This window comes from Alosa alosa, chromosome 3 (assembly GCF_017589495.1).
Source record: "Alosa alosa isolate M-15738 ecotype Scorff River chromosome 3, AALO_Geno_1.1, whole genome shotgun sequence".
In the NCBI taxonomy this organism is placed as follows: Eukaryota; Metazoa; Chordata; class Actinopteri; order Clupeiformes; family Clupeidae; genus Alosa; species Alosa alosa.
In genome coordinates, this window is record NC_063191.1 from 27,257,668 (window position 1) to 27,285,292 (window position 27,625).

Genomic DNA, 27,625 nt, shown 5'->3' on the forward strand with positions numbered 1-27,625 from the left:
TATGGCGCACTGTGCACACACACACACACGCACACACACGCACACACACACACACAGTATGGCGAACTGTACACACACACACACACACGCACACACACACACACACAAACACACACCCACACACATACACACACACACACACAGTATGGCGAACTGTACACACACACACACACACACACAGGGCCGGTTCTCCCTATACACAAAACTGTAACAAACTAGATCCTAATAGAAAGCTGTTAGCTTCCCTAAGCTACAGGTAGGCTTATAAGGTAGGCCTATTTACAACATAAATTGTCAATAGGCTATGCTGGCGACACAAATAAAATCTCCTTTGGAAACCAATGGCTTACGCCTTACAGTATCAAGCGGACTTAAACTGCCATATCGTGGTGAAAAGTTGTAATAAAATTCACTATTTTACACCTACAGTTGTGCAAAGTGTGTGTTACAAAATTGCAAACTGAGTGCAAAGCAGTGTTTGTGCTTTTAGTTTTGCGAACTCAGTGAGTGGTTTTGCTGTAAGTATTAATAGTTTTAGAAATTGCTATAAGAATCACGGTTGTGTTTAAGCATTCAGAAAAAAAAATATTATTCTGTTTACCTGCACGTTATACATGCACATATAACAGCAGTTCATGTGATCTGATGCAGAGACTGAGGGCCAGTGCTTGTGGTGCCCTTCAGATGAATCCCTTCAGCCACACAGCTGGTGTGGTTTGATAAACAGCACTAATTCCTACAGATGAAACATGATTTGCCTCATAGAAGTGTATTTCATGTATATTTCAGTGTGTGTGTGTGTGTGTGTGTGTGTGTGTGTGTGTGTTCTTTTTAAACCCTGTTCGGTCTTAAATAAGTAGTGTGTGTGTGAAGTCTTCTTTTTACTGTAAAACCTGTTCAGTCTTAGATAGGAAGTGAGATTATTAGATAATGGCAACATGCATATCAGTCTTATCACATACTGATGACACAGTCCAACATCAAAACACTGGGATTGCTCTGTTTTTCTCTCTCTCCTTTGTGTGTGTGTGTGTGTGTGTGTGTGTGTGTGTGTGTGTGTGTGAGTGTGTGTGCGTGCAAATGTGCTTGTTTGCAAAACAAGATATGAAATGGAAATCTGACTCACCAGAGGCAGAAACCAAAAGCCATAATAGTCAGATTAGGCACGTCTGATGGCAGTTGGTAATCGAGAGCTCTGAGTGCAATATAAGCAGGTTGTTTGGGTGGTGTGTGTGTGTGTGTGTAAGGGGTGTACATTGGCACACCCTTAGAATGACCATCGGTTTTGAAGAGAGGGATTAATGCAAGGCCCTCCAGTTCAATATACAACTCAAAATCAGAAAAAGTTTGGACATTGTATAAAATGCAAATGAAAACAGCATGTAATCTGCAAAAAGGACAGACAACATATCAAATATTGAAAAGTAAGAATTTAAGTATTTTGTGGAAAATATACAGTATATTCATTTTTAATTTGATACCAGCAATACGTTTAAGAGGAAAGAGGAATATTTCACAACGAATTAGGTAACTGGCAACATGGTTGAGTATGGAAGAATATCATCCCAGAGGTATTCATTACTCTGTGTAAACCTGTGTGGACAAATGATGAAACAATTTTATGCTTCTTAACATTAAATTGTGAGGTAAGGATTTCATAATCTACAGTACAATATCATTAAAATATTCAGAGAAACCAGAAAAATACAAACAAGGGATAGAGTTGAAAAACAATACTGGATGGCCGTGGTCTTTTGGACCTAGACGGCACCTCATCAGACCTGCTTCTGTAAATAAAATCATTGTTTCTGTAAATAAAATCATTGTTCTGATAATCATTGTCTATGAGCACAGTTTGATACTCAGTTCAGAAATGTTAGAGTAAACTTTACCATGCAACGGCCAACATTGTATTTAAACATGATACAGAAATACCACTGTCTTATCTGGGCCTGAGCTTGTGGAAATCATTGTTGGAAATCATGGATTCATCTGGGCTAAAGAGGAGAGGGCCTCCCAACTATGCAACCTATCCAACTTGTTTTAGTGCTCAGTTCGAAACCCAACATTATAGAGGTGCATTAGTGCCTACAGCTTTTGGGCATTTTGCACATCTAGGCACAATCAATTCTACATGTACAGGTTTTGATCAACATATTGCAATCCAGACAATGTCTTTTCCAGGGAGGACCTTAAATATTTCAGGACAACAATGGCAAAATGAGTTCTGCACATATTTATTTCTCCATAGAGTCCAGATGCTAAATGGCCTGTCTGCAGTCCAGACCTGTCAAATTAGGTGCATCATGGAATGAAATTTCACTCCTGACAGGAGTGAATTTTACCATTTATTTCTAGCTGGTAGATGAAACAGTAAATTTCCTCCCCTGGTGTGTGTGTGTCTGTGTGTGTGTGTGTGTGTGTGTGTGTGTGTGTGTGTGTGTGTGTGTGTGTGCATTTGTTTATGAATGCAGGACCATAGGTGAACCCGGATACCGAAAACTATTTGGTAAAGGTGTGAATCTCTGTCTAGTTGCATGCTTGTGTAGCCTACACATTAATGCATGACAGTTCATGTCAATGTGAACCTGATAGGCATACTGAAGGTAAAAAGTTCAGGTAAAAAGTAACCACCACCCCGCCAGAGACACACACACACACACACTCCCCCCCTTCAGTCCCTCCCAACACACTCACACTGAGATAACACCCTCACAACAATGCTGTCATAGAAAAGTGGAATGCAGGTTTTCGAAAAACTTCCGGTCTGATAAGAACATTTTGTCCTATCAGATAGAAGGCGTAGCAAAATTACCCACACGTAAACATAAATTGAGAATTATATCAACTTCAGTTTTCCCCCCTATAGGCTAGAGCCCACCATGCATTATGCGTTTCAGTACTTTTTGTTCCTTTTCAGACACTGTAGTTGCGAGTCAGCCTAGCATGTGATTCCGCATGATGAAAGAATGGTGTAAACACAAAGACACCAGTTGTAGCAAAGTTAGAAGTAAATATGGAACATGAAAGCTCCACTTTGCCCAGTAATGTTAGCACTCGCTGCACTTTCTTCACCACAGACCCTGACGACTACCACTGTGTAAGTAGGTCATTATAAAAAGTGCTTGTGCCTCGCAGGCTGCGTGCTGTCAACCTAAGTTAACAGTTAGCTACAACATAGCTAACCAGCGAAGCTCCCCGATGATGGAGGTGCAGAGAAGTAATCTTGGTTTCAATGTTATGCTATCACCACATAGCTTTTACTGACGGAAAATCCAGGTCTCGGTTTTACTTTACAGGTGAATTGACTCGATAAGCAGTACGTCTTGGCCATGTTTTTGCGGTTTCAAGCGAGGATAGCCATGGAGTGAACCCAGGCGAACTTTAACACATTTGACAGACCTGAATTAAACCAAGGGGCCCCTTCATAATAATTAGTGAGCTTGCAAATCCGTGACATTAGAGGAAAGATCTATTTACATCACGTTAACCTTTTAGAGATTTATTGACAGCAAAGGAATGTGGCTGAGCGACATTTCTTAACCCGTGCCCTCACTCCCACCCATCATCCCGACCCGGGGCCCCGACAGGCAGGCAGGCACTTTGACGCGACAGATAGGCCTAGTGAGCCGAGCCTCTACGTTTTTGATAAAGCGACTTGTTTTGTTTGAAACACAAGGCTGTAGGTCAGGCCTACCCCAAACCGGTTGTCTATCTGTTGTTTGTGGTATTGTTGAATTGAAGCGTAGGATACCTATTTCAGTTTAGGAAGGGCGACCGGGACAGGGCAGCGTCTTGTCCCACTGTCCGCCCTTCTATTCCCTAGATACATCAAGGATGTCGGACTGGGCGTGAAACCACTAATGATTATAGGAGCCCAAGGGGAGAGGGGGCCCTTGCAAAGTCTGGAATATATTTTACCTGGGTTGAGGAACATGGGGGCCCATCAGGACTGCCTATGCAGGGGCCCAGGATCTTGTGCTATGCCCCTGAGAGACATCGTCCCTGAAACACACACATGTCAGATAGCCTTTGGTGTAGGCTAGTATCTCCCCTTCCCCTGCCCTGCTGTGCACACTCTCACATGTGCAGATTCTTATTTGGGTGGACTGCGTTGTGTCGGCACATTCAGGTTAGTTCTTTGCGGAAATAACATATTGCACCATCTCCTGTAAGAGGAAGTAGCTGAACATTTTTCCTGAAGCACTCATAATTACAGTCTTAGTCGGATGCCTGAGAATTGTTCCTGAAGCACTCATTACAGTCGAATGCATGAGTTTAAGATGACCACACATTACACGCACAGCCTGACATTATGGTTCCTCAATGGAATATCAGATCAAGTGATGTGTACAATTAGCAAGCAGATCTATTCCTCCTATATGTCTATATACAGAACTACAGAAAGTGTGTCTGTGTGTGTGCTGGCATCTTGTCTATGTGACCTAAGCCGTCCAGCTACACACGCACGCGCGCCCACAAGTTTACGCAAGCACTTGCAGCTATACCTTTTACACACACACACACACACACACACTTTTCTTCTAATTATGGTTGTGTTTGCAGGATGTAATCCTGACAGTTAAGAGAGCCACAGGGACCTTCTCACTGATTGGCTGGTAAGTACCCTGTTGCTCTATGCAGGCTAGTGCTTAGTTAAGAGGTCATGACCTTGGTCTTCTGTAGAGGTTTTCTGACATATGACTGGTATGTTAAGAGGTCATGACCTTGGTCTGCTGGTCTTCTTTCTCTTGTAGTTATTTATGAGGAAGGAGGGCAAATATGAAGGGTGGTACCTGGTAACATGCTTGTGTGTGTGTCTGTGTCTGTGTAGGCTGCTCAGGGCCACAAATGGGTCTTTTCCACCAACAGAAAACCGGCTCCGTTTCCCCTCGCGAACCAATATTTGAACCGGTCGAAGCATTTTGACCAAACAAAACACGGTTTGGAACGTGGCACTTTGGTTCGGAGCTTGAAGCAAAAAATAGTTGTTTTTTCCATAGACTGTATATATAGTTCTATATATACAGTCTATGTTTTTTCCTGCAAACCGGAGTGGGCGTGTCACTTTACCGTTCAGAGGGGAGAAGGCTAAAAGCACGAGTTTTCCGTCCATATCAACTGTTGCCATGAGTAAACAAAACTAGTAAACTAGCATTCAGTGTTTCCCACATAATTGGATTCAATTTGTGGCGGTAGCTGACTGCTGATGTGTGGATGCAATTCATAACGTTTTCTACATAGTTAAAATAAAGGTTCGTACTTCTCCTTGGGACAAGCACTTTTGAATTTTGGAAAACACTTTTCCATTTACATCGGGATTTTGCAAACATTCAGTGTCAGAGTCAATAAAATGAGCCATTCAACGAAATTGACAAGCAGCTGTAAGTAGGCTAAGCATGCTAAATTCGACATCCAAACAGTATTCTAACGTTAGCTTTGAGATACTGCTTGATTGCATCAGACTTAACTTAGTTTAGTCTCTTCAATGTAGCCTACTATGTTGTTATAAGATCTTAACAGAGTTAACTTCAATGCAGCAGTTTTGAACAAATTTGCGCAGCATGGTCACGATGCTAAGCGGATTTAATAGCAATTTAGCCAGACGTCTTCTATGCAATGCTTCTATGTGGCAACAACAATCGTGAATATTTTGACTTACTGCTGCAGGGTGTCTTGCTGATTGGGGTAGGGGTGGGGTTTGGGGGTGGGTCTTCCCTAACCTAACTAACCGCCCCCCCCTACTGACACACAGTAATTTCTTAATGCATACTCAGGGCCCACCAACACTACCTTCACAGACCATTAGTATGCCATGGACCACTGGCTGCACTGTAGTTCAACTGTTTTTCTATTGCTGTCGCTTTGGATAAAAGTGATAAATGTAGCTGAAACCACTGCTGTAGAATATGAGTCAACTGGACCACTAGCTGAAAACCACTGCTGTAGAATATGAGTGAACTGGATCAGCACAAGGGGCCCCATTAGTTAGAAGCAGAAAGGATTTGGGCTGAATGTCAAGTCAGATATCTCTGCCTGTCAGTGTTAATAGTGCACTGTGGGAATTGTAGTGCGTTGTGGGAAATTATTAATATAATTTCTCTGCTTGGTTTGTCTCTGCAGCCTATTCATGCTGTTTGTCATATGGCTGCTACGCAGATACAACTCCTTGGCGCAGGTAAGGTGTGTGTGTGCGCATGTGATTGTGTGTGCACATTTATTTGTGTGTTTGTGGTTTCTTGGTGTCTTAAGCCCCAAACATTGTCTTCAAGACAGCGCTGCCTGGAAGGCGCTACGGTTAGGGTTAGGATTAGGTGCCTTTAAGGTGAAGGTGCCGGCGCTGCCTGGAAGACGATGTTGGGGGCTTAAAACACCATCGAGCGTGTTTGTGTGTATTTTCAGTTTGTGTGTCTGTGTATGTGTGTGTACACGTTGGTGTATGTGCATGTGGGCATTTGTGTTTATCAACAGCTAAATCTCATTCTCCTGACATCCGTTGATAAGTGAGTTTGAGACCCTTATATATACAGTTAATTGTCACAATGCTATGAATTGTTGGGAAATCCCTTGAGTAAAGTCTGCATAAATGTCCACTTACGAAAAGTGCTCAGAAAGTCAATGAGGAAGCCCTCATGCACTTCACCATGTTACAGAGGGGCAGCCCTAAGCCCTCACAAAGTTAGTGGGAACACACATCAAGGTGTGTGCGTCCTTGAGTGAGCCAACGTGTGTGTGGCGTCTGATCTCAGTATGGCGTCTGATCTCAGTATGGGTGTGTGTGGCGTCTGATCTCAGTATGGTTGTGTGTATGGCGTCTGATCTCAGTATGGTTGTGTGTGTGGCGTCTGATCTCAGTATGGTTGGGTGGGCTGTTGTGCTCACTCCCTCTGTGTTTGTGTCTCTGCAGAAGATGGTGGTGAGCCTGACGGTGGCGGCCTTCTTTGATAGTGTTGCTTACGTCATGGTGAGTTTCACACAGCACATACACACGCATGAATATGCACACACATACAATATTCCACCCCCCCACCACCACCACACACACACACACACACAGACACACACCAGCAGGGCAGAAACACTTCCGCATTTGCACTGTATTGGCCTGGGTTGTATTGCCCCCCAGACACAGACACACACTGCCATGTGCTCCCAACCTGTACACACCGATAACCAATTTCGTTCTGGAATTATCTGGTGTTTTGTTTTTTCCTCCTTTCCTCACTCTCTCTCTCTCTCTCCATAGGGCGAGTCTCATCCTGTAGGTTCCCTTTGTAACTTTCAAGCCTGGTGGCTCACATACTTTGGTAAGTCACCATCACTGATGCACGCACGCACGCACGCACGCACACACACACACACACATACACACACACACACACACACACACACACACACACACACACACAAAAAACATCTTCTGCAGAACAGTGTGTTTGTTTGTGTGTGAGGAGGGTGTTGTGATTGTGGTTGCTAAGTGTGTGCATGCATGCATAGGTATGGGTCTCTATGTGTGTGATTGATGGCAGGTGGACAGACCAGCACTCTGTTCCCATGACATAAGGCGACTGCTATATCCCTTATGCAACATTTCCTTATGCAACATTTCACCTGAAAGGGTGTGTGTGTGCCTGTGTGTGTGTGTGTGAGACTGAGTAGATGATGTTGCGTTATCATCTGCACTGGAATGAAAGCTCAGCTGCTGACAGACAAAAGGTCACTAATAGTAATGTATGCAATTGTGATGCAATTATTTGTTAATTGCACACCTATGAAGTAGCTTCAGTTAGTTTCACACTATTATATTAATTTGCCGAACTTGTTGTGAAGTTTGAATGAACTGTCACGTTGCATTAGAGCTATACAATAGCGTTCTGACAGACATTCAGAATGTAGCAACATTGTAGCATAAAACTGTGGTGACTTTTAGCTTAGTTAAATGGCAGTAGGCAAAGTTAAATGCCTACTGCGCTTGTCGCTTGACAATGAGAGAGATGGAACTAACAACTGGATGGAACTGATGGAACTAACAACCATCCATAAAGAACTAGAAACGGTAGTTTGCTCTGCAAGTTAAGAAATGAGTTGATAAGTGTCGGAAAGAAGTAGTTCTACAAACAAGACAGTTTTAGCATCTAAAACCTTGAAATTATAACAGCAAATGAACACAACGCAAGTGGCAACAGTGGTATAAGCAGGATAATGGACTTCAACGTGCCTTCATTTCTGATAACCGAACGCTGTGAAGTCCATTATCCTACTTATACCACTGTTTCCACCCATTACCATTACCCCTTACATAACCTGTATGTAACCCAGGCCTGTTTGCACTCCCATTCAAACGTTTACACCACCTACACAGTACGCTGGTTCTGAGCCTTTACTGTAGAATACCTGCTGTGCTTGCATAGTTCTAACTCTGAGCACAGAACCCTACTAGCATAGAGAGAGATGTTACTGTTGTCTACAGTGGGGAGAGTTCAGCTCAGAGGAGACCAGTGTAGAGTCAGTCTGTTATATGTCCTGTTTAGTTTGATGAGCAGCTCAGCTCTGTTAGGCTTTTCTGCTTAAATTGATTGGAGGAGTTTACACACACACACACACACACACACACACACACACACACACACACACACACACACTTTAGCGACACTGTTTTGGGAGCACTCTGTTCCCAGGTTGTAGTGTGAAACCCAGAGTGTGTGTGTTTGACACACCTTCCTGCTACATCAGTAAGCCTCACCCAAACACACCTGTCAAGACTGGCATTCCAGCCAGCCAGCCAGCCTTACCTGGGCACACCTGTTGAGTCTACAGTTTCCCAATCTTACCTGTGTACACCTGTCTAGCCCATAGCTCTCTAATCTTACCTGTGTACAACTGTCTAGCCCATAGCTCTCTAATCTTACCTGTGTACACCTGTCTAGCCCATAGCTCTCTAATCTTACCTGTGTACAACTGTTTAGCCCATGGTTCCCCAGTCGTACCTGCGCCCACTATATGTGTGCTAGCGCATAGCTGTGCTACACTGTATGTGTGCTACACTGTATGTGTGCTAGCGCATAGCTATGCCCACTGTATGTGTGCTACACTGTGTGTGTGTTAGCGCATAGCTATGCCCTCTGTGTGTGTGCTACACTGTGTGTGTGTTAGCGCATAGCTATACCCACTGTGTGTGTGCTAGCGCATAGCTGTGCCCACTGTAGCCTTTCTCAAACTTTTTTGCTCTGGGGCCCAGTTATGTCTGGGTTTGGGGTTGCAAGGCCCTGCGGCCTACGCCACCCCTCCCAAAACTCACACACACACACACACATATATATATCATGTGTGTATAGATAGATAGATAGATAGATAGATAGATAGATAGGTAGGCCTATATAAAGAAATACATTATAGTGTTATTAGTTATTATTATTTATAATAATAATTATTATTTATAAGCCTATGTATAGTGTTATCATTACTACTATTATTATTATTGTTATTATTATTAATAAGAATACGTCTATAAAGAAACTTGATAGGTATAGATATACATATAGTGTTATTAGTCATTATTATTTATAAGCTGATGTATAGTGTTATCATCATTAATATTATTATTATTATTATCATTATTATTATTATTGTTAGGCCTACTATTATTTTTACTAGTATTACTATTATCATTATTAATGTTAATATTATTATTGTTATTATTATCATCATGCCTATATAAGAATAATTATATAAAGAAACTTGTAACAGGGAAATATTGGCTGAATTTGAAATCATGGCCAAATAGGCCAACCTATGAACTTATTTCCCACAGATTTTTTTTTTTTTTTTTAAATGTTATGCTTTTTTTTTATTGCCTTTTAAAATTATTTTATTTTGACTAAAACAACTACAACACAAAGGGTTTAGCGGCAAAAATCTAAAAGAAAAATTCTAATGAGCCGGATGTGCCTGCTTTCGCGCCACTAGCAGGTCGAAGCGAGGGAGACATGATGACAAGACCACTCTAAGGGTGTTTTCGGAGTTCAGCCTGTTTCTGTATTTGGTCTTTGTTGCCGTCAAGTGAGAAAAGCTGTCTCACACAGATATGTTGAATGGAAAGGCAATCTCAACAAGACGGGGATATTCATTGGAGCATGACCGCCACAATTCGGACAGTGAAAGCCAGCCAAATCGGGACTGTAAACCAGCATCGCAGGAGAACTCCAAAAGTTCATCCTGGATCACTGGTGGCAGATCGCTCATCTCTGGATTGGCAAATGGATCTAGTATCCATTGCTTTTCCGAGAGATGGGATTTTGCGGGGAAGTATTGCTCAAAGTGATCCAGTGTTTTGGTAAGGTGCTGAACGATAACTGCTGACTCCTGCCCCAGACACACACCCACATCAACAAGAGATGACACACAGCTGAACATGTCATAAACCCCCCTATTTACCCTATCGGCCCAGACAGCGAGCTTCTTTTTGAAGGCCATGATTTTGTCATTGGCCTGAAAGATGTCACACACTCTGCCATGATTCGACAGGTTCAATAAGTTAAAATGGTCCAGAATGTCAGTGAGGTACGCTAATTTTATGACCCAGGACTGATTTCGCAGGTGTTCGGCAAGAGTGGACTTTTTATTGGTCAAGAACACCTCGATTTCGTTTTTCAGCGAGCTCATACACTCTGCTCACCACTTTACCCCGTTTGCAGCACAAGACATCCTCATAAAACCGGCCTTCATGAGCATACCTGATGTAGACCAGAAACATGGCCGAGTTGGATACGTCAGTGCTCCCGTCTAACTGAATAGCAAACCAGTCAGATGTCTTTGCCCTCTCAAGGATTTGGGCTTCAATGTCTGCTGCCATTTCAGCAACACGACGACAGACTGTGTCATTTGACAACGGGATCTCCCTTACCTTTGCTGCAGCAGCTGGACCCAACACCTCGGAACAAGCACTGACTACGGAAGGCATAGCCTTTCCCCCATTGTGAACGGTGCCTGACATTTTGAGATGTGGTGTGAAAGTATGTATGATGCCTTTGCTAATTTTTCGTTGTCTGTGAAATTCTTTTTCAGTACTTTAGTTTGGTTGGCCAATTCATCTCTTTGTCTTTTAAAGAAATCCTCTGATTTGTCTTTCTAAGTTTCTAAGTGTCGGCGAAATTTGGATGGTTTCATAGCCTCGTTACATAGCATTGTTTGGCAAATGAAACAGAATGGCTTTGGAGGGGAATTGTCGCTGGAAATAAAATTGAATTTACAGTTTTTTTCAATCGCTAACAAGCGCTTACCCATATTTCAGATACTTTTTCTAAACTCTTAACACAGACTCACACCTACAAAACAAAGATTTGGTCAAATGGATAATTTTCTTCTCAAAAACACATTTTGTTAAATATATACTAACTCTTCATTTCAAAACAGAACACATCTTTCTCTGCACACACAAACTTTACCAAAACACTAGAAATCTGACTCAAAATGAAATTATTCTGTCAAAGAATAACACTTGTTTTCACTTCACAAGGTACATGCAGTCAATCAAAGTACACCAGGTTTCAAAATACTGGCGATTGTTGACATTACAAAAACTGCATAGACTTTTATGTTTTAGTTTTATAGGTATTTGCATGCAAAACATGCTCTATCCACAGTTTTTACACTAAATTTCTTGGTTGGGAACTGTATGGGCCCTATCATGACATTCTAAAGTGCATCGTCACTCGTCAAAAGTCTATTAAAATTTAGTAGGATGTCCAGTTCACATTGGGAGGGGTTTCGTTATCAAACGTGGAGCGCATGGCGCAACAAGGTGTTCCTAGGTTTTTTAATCAGTCATATGGGTGTGTTTGGGGCGTAACATCATTTTAAACCAATAAGAATGACATCTGACACCTTCACGCATTTGCACTCGTCTATTATTTAAACTCATTGGCAAAGTGAAACTAACTTCACCAAGGAGTCAGTCAACGACAAGACAGTTATATGCAGTTACTTTCACTATTGACTGACAATGGGTTACCACCGAAAACATAGGTTGGAAAAAGCAACACTTACCCTAATATTGCTCAAATGACTGAATAAAACAACATTTATCCTGCAGAGGAGTTGCTTATATCTCGTGACAGTGCGTCTTCAGCTGTGCTCCATACGTGTCTCTTCCTCTCCCCTAATCACTTTTAACCATCATTACCAATTTGCAAATGATGGTGAATAACTACTCATCATGAGATGTACAGTATTTCGTAATATCTTTATTCTAATTATGCTCCCCATTGTAATCGTGCAATTTGTAATGCTTTGCATGGACGTGCGCTGGTGTGCGTTCATGAATGATAGAAGGATGGTACGTGCACCTGCCAATATGACTGTTGACATGCGCTCTTAAAATAGCATATGAACAACTCGCCAGTGACTTCTGTCCAGGTTTAAGTGGTGTATGATAGGGATTTTTAGACAACGCGCCAGGCCCCTCCCTAGGTTGTTAATTGCCACACCCCTGGGCGCAATGTTTAAAAAATAAACGTGCAAAATACCAAATTAAACTTTCCGCGGGTGAAAAAGAGTTTTACGCCATGTGCTGGTGCCCAAAATACAGTTCTATGTCCACATGTAATGTTCACATTTAAAAGCATTCCAGTAAAAAGCAAATCAGTTTTTTTCCCTTTACTGTTTACTACAGGAGGTACAGTAGAAATACTGTTTACAGTATGATAGAACAGAAAAAGTTCTACAGTTTTGCTTACAGTGAACAAAATATCCATGGAACACACAAGAGCATTCTGAACAAAAAACAACAGCAAAAAGCCCAGATAAAAAGGGGGGGAACTAAAAAAAAACACAAAATTACTGTATCTAATCTCTGCGATCTTCAGGGTTAGGCCACATGTTTTCATCAACATCGCATCTGATATTATCCAAGGTAGCAGAAGCAGAGGTTTTTATAGTGTATCTAAGGAATACAGTGTTAATATTGTGTTTGCTATTGTGGGATGTTGTGTGTTAACATTCGTAAATACTACAAAAACAATCTATAGTTTTGTTGGGAGGTATAGCTTGTCTGTTGAGAAAATGTAAGCATTGTGGAAATGTGTTCACTGACTGCATATTGTGTGAAAACGACATGAAATGTGTGAATGGTATGGCCACAAAAGACTGATGCTGTGCTAATTGTGTTTAGAGTTTTGAAAATGTGACAACTGGTTAGACAAACGCTTGTTAGCGACTGAAAAAAACTATAATGTATGTGGGGTCGTAATTTCGTGTGAATGTGCAATGTTTTTTTGCCTCTGACACATTGGTTGAATCTGCATCGTTAGATGCTGGCCTCTTCCCAAAAAAAAGAGTCAAGACTTGCTTGCTTTGAGCATGCCATGCTTATTAGGCTAACTGGCAGACTGTAAAAAACACTGGACCACTCTCGTCTCGTACGTGCGAATGAACTGAACGACAGAGAACAATGCTCATGCGGGCGGGAATGCTTAAAATTCTAGAATGTTGACACAAGTTAAGGCAAGGGGTCGGGGACGTGTGACAGAGGCACAGACTTTGACTGCTGCAGGAGCAGAGCAGGGCTCCGCGGACCGGCAGTAACCTCGGTCCGCGGCCCTTAGTTTGAGTGGGAGGACACTCCACACATATTCTTCAGGGCATGATTATGCATATTCATTTCTCAAAATGGCTATGATATTCCCATATAATAATAAGTAATATTTTGCTCAAAGTTTGTTGAATGGGCCAGTGTGTACAGTTCTAGTCGTCTGTGACAAATAAAGCAAAGTGGTGGGTTTAAAAGAGTGTGGGTGGTCTTGTCTGTGCACAAAAGCTGCCTTTTTTCCGCTAGATTCTTGTTATTCACTGAAATGAAGGGAGGAGTCAGAGGCATTGACACCTCACACAGAGTAGGTACCCTGTCCACTGCCACGTGTTACCCTTTCACCTGGGCCAGCCCCCCACACCTGGGCCAGCCCACCACACCCGGTCTCCCCAAGCCGTGTGTGTGTGTGTGTGTGTGTGTGTGTGTGTCTTCATTGTTTAACCACAACAGTGTGGGAGGTCTGTTTTGTTTGGGATGTGAGTTATGCAGTGATTAGGCAACATGGTATTTGTCCTGCATTCTCATTCTCTTCCGGTCCGATTAGAAATCTACACACACACACCCACACACACAATAATCCAAAGTGTGTGATTCAACTCTGTGATGAGAACTGTAAATGCCAAAGTATGATTCAGCAGTAAAGCTCTGTCTGTGTGTGATTTCTACATATCTTTCTGTGTGATGTGTGTGTGATTCCTACATATCTCTGTGTGATGTGTGGTGTGTGATTCCTATATCTCTCTGTGTGATTCCTACATATCTCTCTGTGTGTGTGTGTGTGTGTGATGTGTGTTGTGTGTGTGATTCCTACATATCTCTCTGTGTGTGTGTGTGTGTGTTAGATTCCTACATATCTCTCTGTGTGATGTGTGTGTGATTCCTACTGTACATATCTCTCTGTGTGGTGTGTGTGTGTGATTCCTATATCTCTCTGTGTGTGTGTGTGTGTGTGTGTGTGTGTTGTGTGTGTGTGTGTGTGTGTTAGATTCCTACATATCTCTCTGTGTGATGTGTGTTGTGTGTGTGTGATTCCTACTGTACATATCTCTCTGTGTGATGTGTGTGTGATTCCTACATATCTCTCTGTGTGATGTGTGTGATTCCTACATATCCGTTGATGGGTGATTGGGTGGTGCTGTCACTCACTCACACACACACACACACACACACACACACATACACACACACACCTCCCTCCGTTTCATATCAGTTGATGGATTGGGTGTTGCTGTCAGGCTATGTGATGTAGTGTTTATTTTGTCCAGTACATTTCTGCATGGTGGTGGATGGGAAGGTGAGTTATGGTTATGTCACAGTGATTTGACTGAGGTGGATGTTGTTGTAAGGCTGCTTTGTGTGTAGTTGTGTGTTTGACTATTATGACTTACATAAAGAAAGGAATTGTGTAGTTGTTGTGTGACCTCAAAGATAGGTGTGATGACATTTGGTGTACATTTGTTGTATAACTGCTGTGTGAATATGAAGTCTTTAATGTTTCTATGAGGTTGCTGTAAGGTTTCTGAAATGTTACTGTTTGGTTGGTGGGTATATGAAACTGGTGTGTGTGTGTGTGTGAGTGTCTCATTTCTTTAATATTGCTGTTTGTGTGTGTGTTTCAGACTGGTGTGCCTTGGCCTGGGTTTGTCTCATCACATTCAATCTCTATCTCAACCTGGTTCAGGAGATCAGGACCGAACACTATGAGATGTAAGAGCACACACACACACACACACACACACACACACACACACACACACACACACACGACACACGACACAGTATTCCGGTCACACTCAAAGCAGATCTCTCTCACACACACACACACACAATAACACGTTAGCAGGAAAGACCACTTAGTTGTTAATTTACAAAACAACAAGCGCACACCCATAGAAACCTCTCTATGAACCATTCACACCATCTGTACCCCCCTGTGATGTGGTTTCTCCTCTGTGGCTGGTCTAGACCGTACCACCTGCTGGCCTGGGGGGTGCCCATGGTCATGGCCAGCCTCCCTCTCTTTCTAGGCTACTATGGACCAGCCGGAGCCTGGTGGTGAGTCACTGCTATGTTTCTTCATCTCCGTCATCATCATCATCATCTTCATCATGGTCATTGTGTTGATTATTATATCTGTATCATCATCGTCATCATTATCTTCATCATGGTCATTGTGTTGATTATTATATTTGTATCATCATCGTCATCATCATCATCATCATCATCATCTTCATCTTCATCATGGTCATTGTGTTGATTATTATATTTGTTTTTGGCCCTGTTGTCATAACCAACCTCATCATGGTCACCATCACAGCTTTGTTATCTCATAACTCTTCTCTCCTCTGGCTCTCTGTCTGTCATTTAACTTCTCTCTGTGTCTTCATCTCTCTCTCTCTCTCTCTCTCTCTCTCTCTCTCTCTCTCTCTCTCTCTCTCTCTCTCTCTCTCTCTACTCTCTCTCTCTCTCTCTCTCTAGCTGGATCACAGATAGCCATGTGGCGTGGAGGTTTGGCATGTGAGTATGTCCGTCTCTAATGTAGCTGGTCATCCGGGTTGCCCGTATCTCACATCCAGGAGTGTCTCTCTCTACACTGGAGTGTCCAGATGCATAGTGTAGTCATGTTAGTGAGAGTGTCCAGATGCATAGTGTAGTCATGTTAGTGAGAGTGTCCAGATGCATAGTGTAGTCATGTTAGTGAGAGTGTCCAGATGCATAGTGTAGTCATGTTAGTGAGAGTGGAGTGTGCTGTATATGTTTGGATGTTTGAAACAGATGGAAGAGGGGGGGGGTGTTTCTAGACAGGTTGAGAGAGAGAGAACATCTCACACAGAGAGAGAGAGAGAGAGAGAGATAGATAGATAGAGAGAGAGAGAGAGAGGGGACAGGAAGAGGGAGCTGAGTGAAACTGGTCTCTGTGTGTGTTGCATCATCTGTCATAGTTTACAGAGACACGGCAGCCCTCTAGAATCTTAGCTATCTTTGGAATGCCCTGTGTGTGTGTGTTCCCTCCTTCTCTATCTATCAGAGAGGTTACCTGGAGTCAGGTGTACATGTTGTTTGTTGTTTTCAATCCTAAAGTGCAGAAGCCCATGGTGTTATGTAGTGAGCCCTATCTGCCTTTTTCTCCCCTGAGAGTGTGTGTGTGTGTGTGTGTGTGTAGTGAGCCCTATCTGCCCTGTTCTCCTGTTGTTGTGCTTATATATTACTGCACTAGATGTGTACAGGGTCCTAACTGATTACATTTTATGATCTAAGATAGGAAGTGTTTTTGTATACATCTTCTTTTGTGTGTGTGTGGTTGTACTCGTAGGGTAGTAGCAGCTGTATAGTATTAATTATTACCTCTCTGTGGACAGAACATGAGGCATATACGTCATGTGTCTGTGTTTTTGGTTTAGATAGATAGATAGATAGATAGATAGATAGATAGATACTTTATTGATTCCCAGGGTTTGTGTTTGTATGTGTGTGTGTGTGTGTGTGTGTGTGTGTGTGTGTAAAGTATGGGATAAGAGTGATACACACAGATAACAGCAGAACACTCTGTTTGTGTGAGTGTGCGCACCCTTGTTTGACACAGATAATGGATATGAATGCTTAGGGGTGTGTGTGTGTGTGTGTGAGAGAGAGAGTGTGTGTCATCAGAAGCTGTTTTAGTGATCATACTGTATAATGGTCATTTTCCCTTATGCTATTCTGTATGTGTGTGTGTGTGTGTGTGTGTTCTGCAGATGGTATGTGCCACTCTTCAGCCTCATCTTCCTCATGATCTGCTGCTACGCCCGCATCATCTGTGTGGCCAATCAGAGGGTGAGTTACACTCCACACTCTCCTAATCGATCCAATCAGAAGCCTACTTCATTCCTCTCCCCTTCAGCTCATCCAATAGGAGTCATTTAATCACCCAAAATAGTATAGTACACTGGTTCACTATGAGCAGCCATTCATCATAACATTTCACCGTCAAACAATCATTTCAGTCAATTTTCATGAAGCAACATAATTTGGTGGGCTTGTGTGTGTGTGTGTGAGTGAGTGCATGTGCGTGCACGTGTGTGTGTTTGTGTGTGTGGGTGTGTGTGCATGCATGTCTAATTTGTGTAAACATGATCCTCATCCTCTGACATTTCCGTGTAGCCTTCTTATTGTTAATACTGTCATACCAAAGTTACCGTAGTTACCAAAACACAGGCTCATAATGTGTTGTAGGTATAACTGAAAGAAAAGGAATGTCCCATCATTGTTTTCCCCACACACACACACACACACACACACACACACACACACAGGGACAGGAAATGTTCCACCTTGATTTTGTGACATTGCATAATATGTTTTTGACATATCGGCAGAGATGATGATCAGACATTCTGTGCTTACTGGGATATAGAATTCACAGATACATATGCACATGTGCAGTTAACAAGTTATACATAGTATTGTTCATAAAGTGCTTCATCTCTTTATTGTTGCAATGATGAATCCACCTTTTTTTTACACATAGACTCTTCCTCTTTTTTACACATAGACTCTTCCTCTTTCTTAGCTCTTCCTCTTTCTCTCTGCCACTCTGTCACTCTCTTCTTGCTGTCGTTCACTATTCTCCGACATGCAGGCTGTAGGCTGCCTTCTGGAACATTCTCATAACATGAACATCATTCTCTCAGCATGTATGCACGCACACATGCATATAAGTATATAAGTATATATATGTACTCTTTTGATCACGTGAGGGAAATTTGGTCTCTGCATTTATCCCAATCTGTGAATTAGTGAAACACACTCAGCACAAAGTGAACACACAGTGAGGTGAAGCACACACTAATCCCGGCGCAGTGAGCTGCCTGCTACAACAGCGGCGCTCGGGGAGCATTGAGGGGTTAGGTGCCTTGCTCAAGGGCACTTCAGTCGTTCCTACTGGTCAGGGTTCGAACGGACAACCCTCCGGTTACAAGTCCGAAGCACTAACCAGTAGGCCACGGCTGCCCCAATGCACACACTCTACTAACAGTTTCATGAAGACAAAGTGATGACAACATATGATGCATAATACAGCTGATTAAGACTGCAGTGATTGATTACTGATGTTTCATCCTAGCATAAACAAAATGTGTTTGTTTGTTTGTGTGTTTGTGTGCATGCGTGCGTGTGTTTCAGATGCAGTCCTGGATTGGCACTTTCAACCCTGAGCGTGAGCGCAGGAAGGTAGGGGATGTGTGTGTGTGTGCATGCGTGCGTGCGTTATGTAGTGAGCCCTATCTCCCCTGTTCTCTTGTTGTTGTGCATTATATTACTGCACTAGTCATGTACAGGAGTCTAGCTGATTACCTTTTATGACCTAAGATAGGAAGTGAATTGTTTTTCTTTTGTATACATCTTCCTGTGTTTGTGTTAGTTTGTGTGTATGTATGTAGATTGAGAGCAAAGATTATCCTTCTTTGTTTACACAAACCTGGCTAATAAAGCTTATTCTGATTCTGATTCTGATTCTGTTGCATGTGTGCATGAGTTGGTTATGAGGTGCTGTGTTTTGTGTGAGAGAAAGAGAGAGTTGAGGTTGAGCTGTCTATTTGTGTGGTCCTGCTGCCTCCCATAGGCCATCCTAAGCATGACATGTTAGATGAGGGACCAAAACCTAGGTTTGAAGCTACATATCTCTCTGTCTCCTTCTCTCACTATCTCTCCCTCTCCCCCCCTCTTTCTTTCCCTCTCTCTCACTATCTCTCCCTCTCCCCCCCTCTTTCTCTCCCTCTCTTGCTCCCCCCCTCTCTTTCTCTTTCTCTCTCCCCCTGTTCTAGATGGCTCTAGCTGAGGAGATTGGTCCTCTGAAGTGGTATCCCTTTGTGTATCTCTTAGTGTCTCTGTTTCCACTTATCAACAGGTGAGAAATACTGACCCCCACAGATAAGCAAACACACGGCAACGCCTTTGCGCCGACTCTGTTTATGTTTACATGTCCGTGTTAATATCTAAGACTGAATTCCTAGCATTTAGAATGTAGGATACATATACAGTATGGTTGTATTGTATCCTCTACATGTCTTTAGGTGTGAGTGTGCATCCGTATGTATGAGTCTGACTGAATAACATGTTGTCTCTGCCACTGATTTATGCTTCCCAGAGCTAGTTTTGTCCTGGTTTTGACATGCCAGCGTGACTAGACCATAGACACAGGTCCACTCAACATTTAACAACTCAGAAGTTTATCACTGAGGCTTCACTCATTTACAATGAACAATTTGCCCTGTTTGGAAGTCAGAAAGATCACACATTTTGACATGTACATACATGCACAGATCAGTAACAAATTCTAATGTAATTCATCACCATTTTCACATTTTAAAAAAGATACTGAAACATAATTGCTCAATCAGTATTATTATTGTGACCATTTATATTTTTTATGATTTCAAAAATATTTCTGTTGTTTTTTCTGTTAAGATTAAAAATATGTATATTGATATGCTATTTACTTAAGTATTCAAACCCCAGTGATTTTGAGTTCCAGATGACCAATTATTCACAGATAGTACAGAGGTGCCGCTTATTTGATCATTACTGATTATAACTAGATGTACCGCATAGCGTACAAAATATGACCGCCGCCAGTCCTGTACATCCGTTCATGAAAATAAATCACACTTCAATTTGTCTCCATATTTTACTCCATCCCCCACTCTTGAAACTTTTTTGTGTATGCTTGTTTGGCATGCCTGAGTGTGTGTAAAAGGGCTGCACAGAAAGTACCCTACTGGTGCTGAAAAAGGTGAATAGATTGTAGAATAGCCAAAGAAGATGTAGAATTGTTATAAAACCTTTAAAATCTCTAAACAATCACAAGTAGGGCAGTTCATCACAGTTCATCCATTGCAACTGGATTGATGAAAGGTCACTTACACCTGTAGGCTACATTGTATTTGGGAAAAGCAAAAGGTATCAGCATAATGTTATTTATTTATTTATTTTTTTATGTATTTATAAACAAAAACATCTCTGTCAGTTCCATGCCGTTTTCAAATAGCTATCAAAACAAAGGTCATTTTGGATGGATGGATTTTTTGTGAATGTTTCTTCTTCTACATAAGATTTTAGTCATCTTTAGTTCATGTAATACTTTATTGTCAATGCACAAATTAAGTAACAGTAGTCTGAAACGTTATTGTTAATGCACAAATTAAGTAACAGTAGCCTAGTCTGAAACGAAATGCTGTTTTACATCTAACCAGTGGTGCAAATAACTGACATGTCCAAATGGGCCTTGATGAAATGCGTCGCTAGACTGTTCATACACATTTTAACGGGCCAAAGTTGAAAAGCTTTTTGTCCTGTTATTGTTAGTGCAAATATAGGCTGATTCATGTTCCCTTGCATTGTTTAACTGAGGTCCATGGCTAGTCTGGCTTTCATCAGACCAAGCTCAATCTTTTAAGAAATCAAAAAATAAATAGCGGGCAGATCAGGCTGGGTTCACCCAGCCTAGTCCATAGGCACCCGATATTGTTTAATTTTTCCGATTGAGATATACACGCCTGGCTATTCTAAATGCAAAATGCATCAGGGAGTTATGACAAAACGGTAACTAACAAACTAGATCCCAATAGAAAGTTGTTAGCTTCCCTAAGCTACAGGTAGGATTATAAGGTAGGCCTATCGACAACATAAATTGTCAATAGGCTATGCTGGCTACACAAATAAAATCTCCTTTGGAAACCAATGGCTTCGCCTACAGTATCAAGCGGACTTAAACTGTCATATCGTGGCGAAAAGTTGTAATAACATTCACGCAGCTCCATGAGTCAAGGAAAGCGCATGAATGAAGTAGCCACTTCTAAATGGGACCCACTACACAGTAGCTTAAGGTGTTTTGCTAAAGCAGCCATAATGAAATGAAGGTGTCATTGTTTGGATACTTCACACACACGTGCTTTTTAATTTCACAGACTACAACTACCAAGCTGTAATCAAAGCACATCGATTCCCCACACCCTGCACGCATTTTAAAACAAAATAAACAGGCGCCTCAGTCTCACGCATGTATAGGCAAAACTGTATCAGACTGGTGTAACGTTGGTAAATCTTCCATTGCACAGAATGATTTTTGTAGCACGTGCAATAAATGACAGTCGAAAAGATACAAACAGTGCTGCTATCAATTTGCTTGGTATAACCGCATTTATAGTTTTCTACAAATGCAATCAATCAAATGCCTCCATCCACTCAACCAACGCTTACTTGGTAACATTACCTAGGTCCTTATTGATATTACAAGATTAACGTATTCGCAGTAAAACCAAGCATGTCCGAGAAACATCCTTAGATTTATTTCGGCTTCAGAAGAAATGGGAATTACACTTCATGTGAACATCGCCCCTATCCTTATTAGATGTTAAGCTGCGGTAAATTACAGTCCTTGTATGAAGCGTCCCATTGTTTTTTCCAACCCACTTTTAACTTCCAACAAAATTACGTCTCACTGCAACGATCAAGCATCTAGTGGACAAACGACTACTTCCAATACTGAAAATGCAGCCATGATGATGATGATGAATATTTATTTTGGCTTTCTTTTAATCCTACTGATTTTCATTTTTTTACCGGGGCAAATCACAAATGAGTGATTATGAGCCAGGTTGATGTGGGCCCTTGAGACCAACATACCATAAAAAGATTCACAGAGAACTGTGTCTGCCCTACCCTCCTTTCGGGGGGTCCAGTCCAGCGGGGGGGCTGCAGATGAAAACGAAAAATGACGGTTCCATGCTATCCATGTGGGGGTACATGCTCACCAAGTTTTGTGTACCCCGGTCTTTCAGTGTCCCGAATCCTTGTTGGTGTATCGTCACTAAATGTACACATAAATTATTTTATTGTAAGGCCCCCCATGAACGAAAAGTACACAAAACTTGGCATGCATTCAGAGGGTGTCATAATGATCCTACTCTTTTAATTTCGTGCAGTTTTGACCTTGTCAGCCAGAGATATTGAGATGAAAACACCTCATTTTTTGCTTTTTAATTTTAACTAGGTGGCGCTATACATGAAATAAGTGGTAATGGGATGGGTTGACATGCCCCCCCTAAGACCAACATACAAAAAAAAGGTGGACCTCCCAGGGCCCTACGGTTCTCGAGATATTCACAGAAAACTGTCTCCGCCACCTACAGGCCAGTTGGTGTATAGTAACATAAATTAATTTATTGTGTGGCCCCCATGAACGGAATTCCACAAAACTTGGTGCATAAATAGGGTGTCATAATGATCCTACACTTCCAATTTTGTGCAGTTTTGACTATGTTAGGTCACAGATACCTTCAATTACACCACCTCATTTTTACTTTTTTTGTGTTTAACTAGGTGGCGCTATACATGAAATGAGTGGTTATGGAATGGGTTGACATGGCCCCTTGAGATCAACATACAAAAAAAAAATGGTCCTCCTAAACCCTACGGTTTTCGAGATATTCACAGAAAACTGTGTCTGCCCCTACCCTCCTTTCGGGGTCCAATTCAGCGGGGGGGCTACAGATCAAAACGAAAAATGATGGTTCCATGCTATCCATGTGGGGTTACATGTCCACCAAGTTTAGTGTACCCGGTCTTTCAGTGTCCCCGGAATCATTGACGGAAATTTGGGCATGCGAAAAAAAAAAAAAAAAAAAAAAAAAAAAATCTGACTAAACCTATATGACCGCCGCCAACATGCGGCGGTCATAATTAGGTTCTGCCAGTTAATAATCAGAGAAAACAAATTCTTGTTAGACATAAAAATCACTCAGGCCCAGGGTCATCTGCCAGGGTGTGAAAATAACAGAAGAAATGAATACTAAAGGGACAGATATCGAAATTATAATAATACAGGAATGTATTCCTGAAACTACAGGAAAATACAGGAATGTATTTCTGAAACTACAGGAAAATACAGGAATGTATTTCTGAAACTACAGGAAAATATTCCAAGTGAGCTGCACTGGGCCCACACAAAGCAAGGTGGAGTTGCATCACACCACTCAGATGCTTTATAGACAAGATGGAGTCTCAAACCCAGTGTCCGAGGAAGATTTTAACTAGGGGACCACAGTCCAGCCATTCCCCAAAAGATCTACATGGTTCAATGGCAGGAACTGAACTGAATTTAAAAGATCCATAGTAAAGCATTGATGGACGTTGCTTACAGTTTTTTACAACTGTTTACACACGTTTTCAAAACTCTGTGTCTATTTTTCAAAACTCCACACACAAAACCAACAATTGCTCACACAAAATGCAAAATGCCTCAAATCTCCAGCAAAATGACACACAACATTCAAAATGTCATAAACACATCTTTAAATCAAACATTCGCCTCACATTGCAAACACTTTTGTCATAATATGACATTTTGGATACATCATGTACACACTGTTGCTCAAAACCTAAAGCTCTTCTGTCTTAGGCTTTCTATATGTATTTCCATACAAGAGTGAAAGTTACGATATCAACAAAGAGAAGTTGAAATACACAGTGAAATACAGTATACAGAAATGCGAATACAGTATTTTACAGCTAACAAGGAAAAAAAGCAAAGCAGAATACAATGACCACCAGATGTACATGGAGTTCTGAAAACACTGATTTTGCCTACTGTAAGACGGAAATGACTGACTATACTATCAAATTGCTTTGCTTTTTCCAAAGACAAGTGTGTGTGTGTGTGTGTGTGTGGGGGGGGTGGTGTACAGTATGTATTCATAGGCCTATAGACACTTTCAACTGCAGAAACAAACAATCCTAAGCGTTCCTAAGGCATTTCTGGAGGCACAGAAAAATGTATTGAGCTAATTGTACTGGGCAAACAAAAATAGAGTAAAAAGACAAATTTTACATAAAGTCAACTTTTTGTGGAACATTACTGTAAGCTACTGTAAGTTACTGTAATTTTCCTTTCAAAGTATCTGCATTGGTTCTGAATAGTTCAACCGGAAATCCTCTGGGAGCAGATTGAAAGGGTCCATACCTATATAGACAGTATATCTATTCATAGACCTATACTAAGGCAATGATTGGATGGTGTTCAGTAAAGTAAAGAGTGTTTACACATGTGAAGAGAGAGAGTGAAGCACTGATGATGTAGTGTGGCATTTTGATGGGTTGTGTTTGAAAAACGAAATCAAGTTACTTCCTGTTAGATTTTTGTGTGTTAGGTAGAAAATTGTGTGTGGTGTTTTGCAAAATGTGTTTTAGTCAATTGAAAACTGAGTCAAACACTGAGAATTAGTGTATGGTTTTGCAGATTTGGTGTGGGGTTATGATGTTTAGAAAACATGTTTAGAAAATTGTGTGACAAGAAAAGATTTAGTGTGTAAGCAGTTAAAAAAAAATGTAAGATATGGGGACATGTTTTATGGTCATATAAAACTGAAATAGAGCCAATCCTCAAAGTACCTACACGTGCATATAAGTCTAACACTGACAAAGACTAAACAAACACCATCCCAATAGTGAAATGTGATGGTGACATCAAAGACTAAACAAACACCATCCCAACTGTGAAATGTGATGGTGACATCAACACCATCCCAATTGTGAAATGTGATGGTGACATCAAAGACTAAACAAACACCATCCCAATTGTGAAATATGATGGTGGCATCATCATTTGAGAATATTTCTCAACCGTGGGAACTGGGAAACCTTGCAGAATTGAAGGGACAATGAATAGAGATACATTTTACACAATATCAAAAGAAACCATGTTGCAGTCTTGGGAGAGGTTTTTCTCACCAGTAGGGGAATTACCCTGGGCATAAAGCTAAAGCAGCACGGAAGTCTCTCAAAACAGCAATGGGAATATTCTAGAATGACTCAGTCTTGAAAATCCAACTAAGAGCCTGTGGCACTACAATGGAGGAGTGTTAACCATCAACCATCAAGCACTTTAGAACAATATAATACAAAGTTGGTATTGTCGCACATAAAATTAAGTCATGAATTAAGTGTTTCTTTTCCAAGGATTAAGTTATATGAGTTGAATACTTATGCAAACATGATATTTTAGTTTCAAATGTATTTTACTGTTAGCACTTAGCAGACAAGCAACTTATTTAGCTTTCAGAAACAGACTAAATAAAACAACCTTTACAATGACATTACTGATTGGGGGATGTATGGGTATCTTTTGAAAACAAGAATATGGTGATGCTTTGGTGTGTGGGGGGAGGGGGGACTCTATGTCCAGAGTGGAAATTTTATAGTGGAAATATTGGGTTTCAAATGTTCTATCCAACCCCATATTTGTTTGTGTGTGTGTGTGTAAATGTGCTTCTCCCATCTCTCTCTTTGTGTGTGTGTGGTATGTGTGTGTGTGCGTACGTGTGTGCATGTGTGTGTGCGTGTGCGTGCGTGTGCCACAGATGTCGCGTCGCGTGCTCCTGCGTGTGTGTGTGCGCCTGTGTGTGTGTGTGTGTGTGTGTGCGTGCGTGTGTGTGTGTGTGCGTGTGTGTGCGTGCGTGTGTGCAGGATCCATAATGCCATATACCCAGCGTCTCCAGTGTTTTCTCTGACCCTACTGCACATGCTCAGTGCGCCGCTGCATGGTCTGGCCAACTCCTTTGTGTTCAGCCTGGATGCCTGGAGTCAGCTTAGCACTACAGGCCTGAAGGTAGCACACGCACGCACACACACACACACACACACACACTAAAGGCCAGGAGGTAACACACAAACACATGCACACACACATGGCTGACTGGACAAAATGTCTTAATATTTAGTTGCCCGGGGTTTCTCCCCTAATATGGGCATCGTCAAAATAAATAACTTGAAAATATGTTAAATAAATTAGCATTGCTGCAACGCAACTGCAACTGTTAACAATTCCTGATTACTTGCAGCACGACTTCATGGAATGAAAGTGCTCTGCTGATCGTGCAAACTACATGTGATACCGAACAATGTCCGACTCGAGACACTCACACACTAACACTTGTACATGTACCGACTCAACCCTAGGGTAACAAGTACACACACACTCTTTGTACTAACTTGTGTGTGTGTCTGTGTGTGTGTGGCATTTCACAGCTGGCAGTGACATCCCGTCTGTGTGACCAGACACGGATCGGCGAGTACCACCCTGCCTACGTACGCTACACACACGACCTGGACACAAACTCTGATTCGGATGACGAAGACAACAACATCCTCTTTTACAGCCCTGACATGGCCCTGAAGGACAGAGGGCCCTGAGAGAGAGAGAGACAGAGAGAGAGACTGAGTGGGAAACTGTAGAAAAAGAAAGGAAGGGAAGAGAGAGTTTGACATGCACATATTCATCTGATTATTTATCATGGTGTTCTTCTCCAGAAGCTTCATGGGAACAGCAGTATGTTAGGCCGAGATGGTCCCTGGCATCCATGGGTGGTTCTGGAGGGTAGTGGTGCTGCTGTGGGCCTCCAGGCCCTAGGAGAGTTTGGCCCTCTGTGCTCTCCATAGCTGCTCTCTATGCTGAAATGGAGGTGGAGAAGTGCTCCATTGTCTCAGATTGAGGCTCTTGTAGCTGTATTACCACCAGCAGATGGAGATGTGACCTTTTCTTCATCAATGTTCACTTGTAGCACTAATATTCTCTTTTCCCCTTACACACATGTGATATTAATGTTTTATACACTTTTCTACCACTCATTTGTTTATTTTGTAAAATTGCATTGTGTTCAGTGATGACACAGTTGTGTTTTCTGACTATTTGTATTTAAAGAGAACATATACAGAATGTTTGTTATATTTTTGTATGATTGTTTTAAAGGGAACATCTGGATTAATAAATTCATTTACCCTGTCCGACCGTGTTAATTGTGTGCGTTTGCATGTGTCTGTTTGGTTGGTAGAATGATACAGGCTATCTAATGCTCTTAATTCTTGTGATTGATTGTAAAAAGCCTCAAATGACTTACATTTTCTGTTACATTTGGTTGACTCTATTTAGAAATATCATTTATACATTTTAATTTTAGCATTTATGTTTATTGTTGTCATTGTAAGTAACTTTGAACTATGAACATAAAT

General features: G+C 41.6%; 1 protein-coding gene across 1 annotated transcript; it reads left to right on the forward strand.

The window, feature by feature from the left end:
- The first annotated feature begins 2,940 nt into the window (after positions 1 to 2,940).
- Positions 2,941 to 27,400, forward strand: si:dkey-100n23.5 (cyclic AMP receptor-like protein A). Its single transcript, XM_048239354.1, has 13 exons — positions 2,941 to 3,100; positions 4,567 to 4,619; positions 6,124 to 6,178; positions 6,908 to 6,964; positions 7,247 to 7,307; positions 15,205 to 15,292; positions 15,551 to 15,640; positions 16,064 to 16,102; positions 17,320 to 17,398; positions 18,746 to 18,793; positions 19,387 to 19,469; positions 26,084 to 26,225; positions 26,645 to 27,400. The coding sequence occupies exons 1-13, from the start codon at positions 3,017 to 3,019 to the stop codon at positions 26,807 to 26,809; spliced, it is 1,044 nt and encodes a 347-aa protein (XP_048095311.1). The 5' UTR covers positions 2,941 to 3,016; the 3' UTR covers positions 26,810 to 27,400.
- The last annotated feature ends 225 nt before the right edge of the window (positions 27,401 to 27,625 follow it).

What these genes read in the sequence shown, in the direction of transcription:
- si:dkey-100n23.5 (XM_048239354.1), top strand. Translation starts at nt 3,017, where the DNA reads ATGGAACATGAAAGCTCCACTTTGCCCAGTAATGTTAGCACTCGCTGC. An exon ending in CTGGTGGCTCACATACTTTG is followed by an intron (nt 7,308 to 15,204) that starts GTAAGTCACCAT and finishes TGTGTGTTTCAG; the next exon opens with ACTGGTGTGCCTTGGCCTGG. An exon ending in GGACCAGCCGGAGCCTGGTG is followed by an intron (nt 15,641 to 16,063) that starts GTGAGTCACTGC and finishes CTCTCTCTCTAG; the next exon opens with CTGGATCACAGATAGCCATG.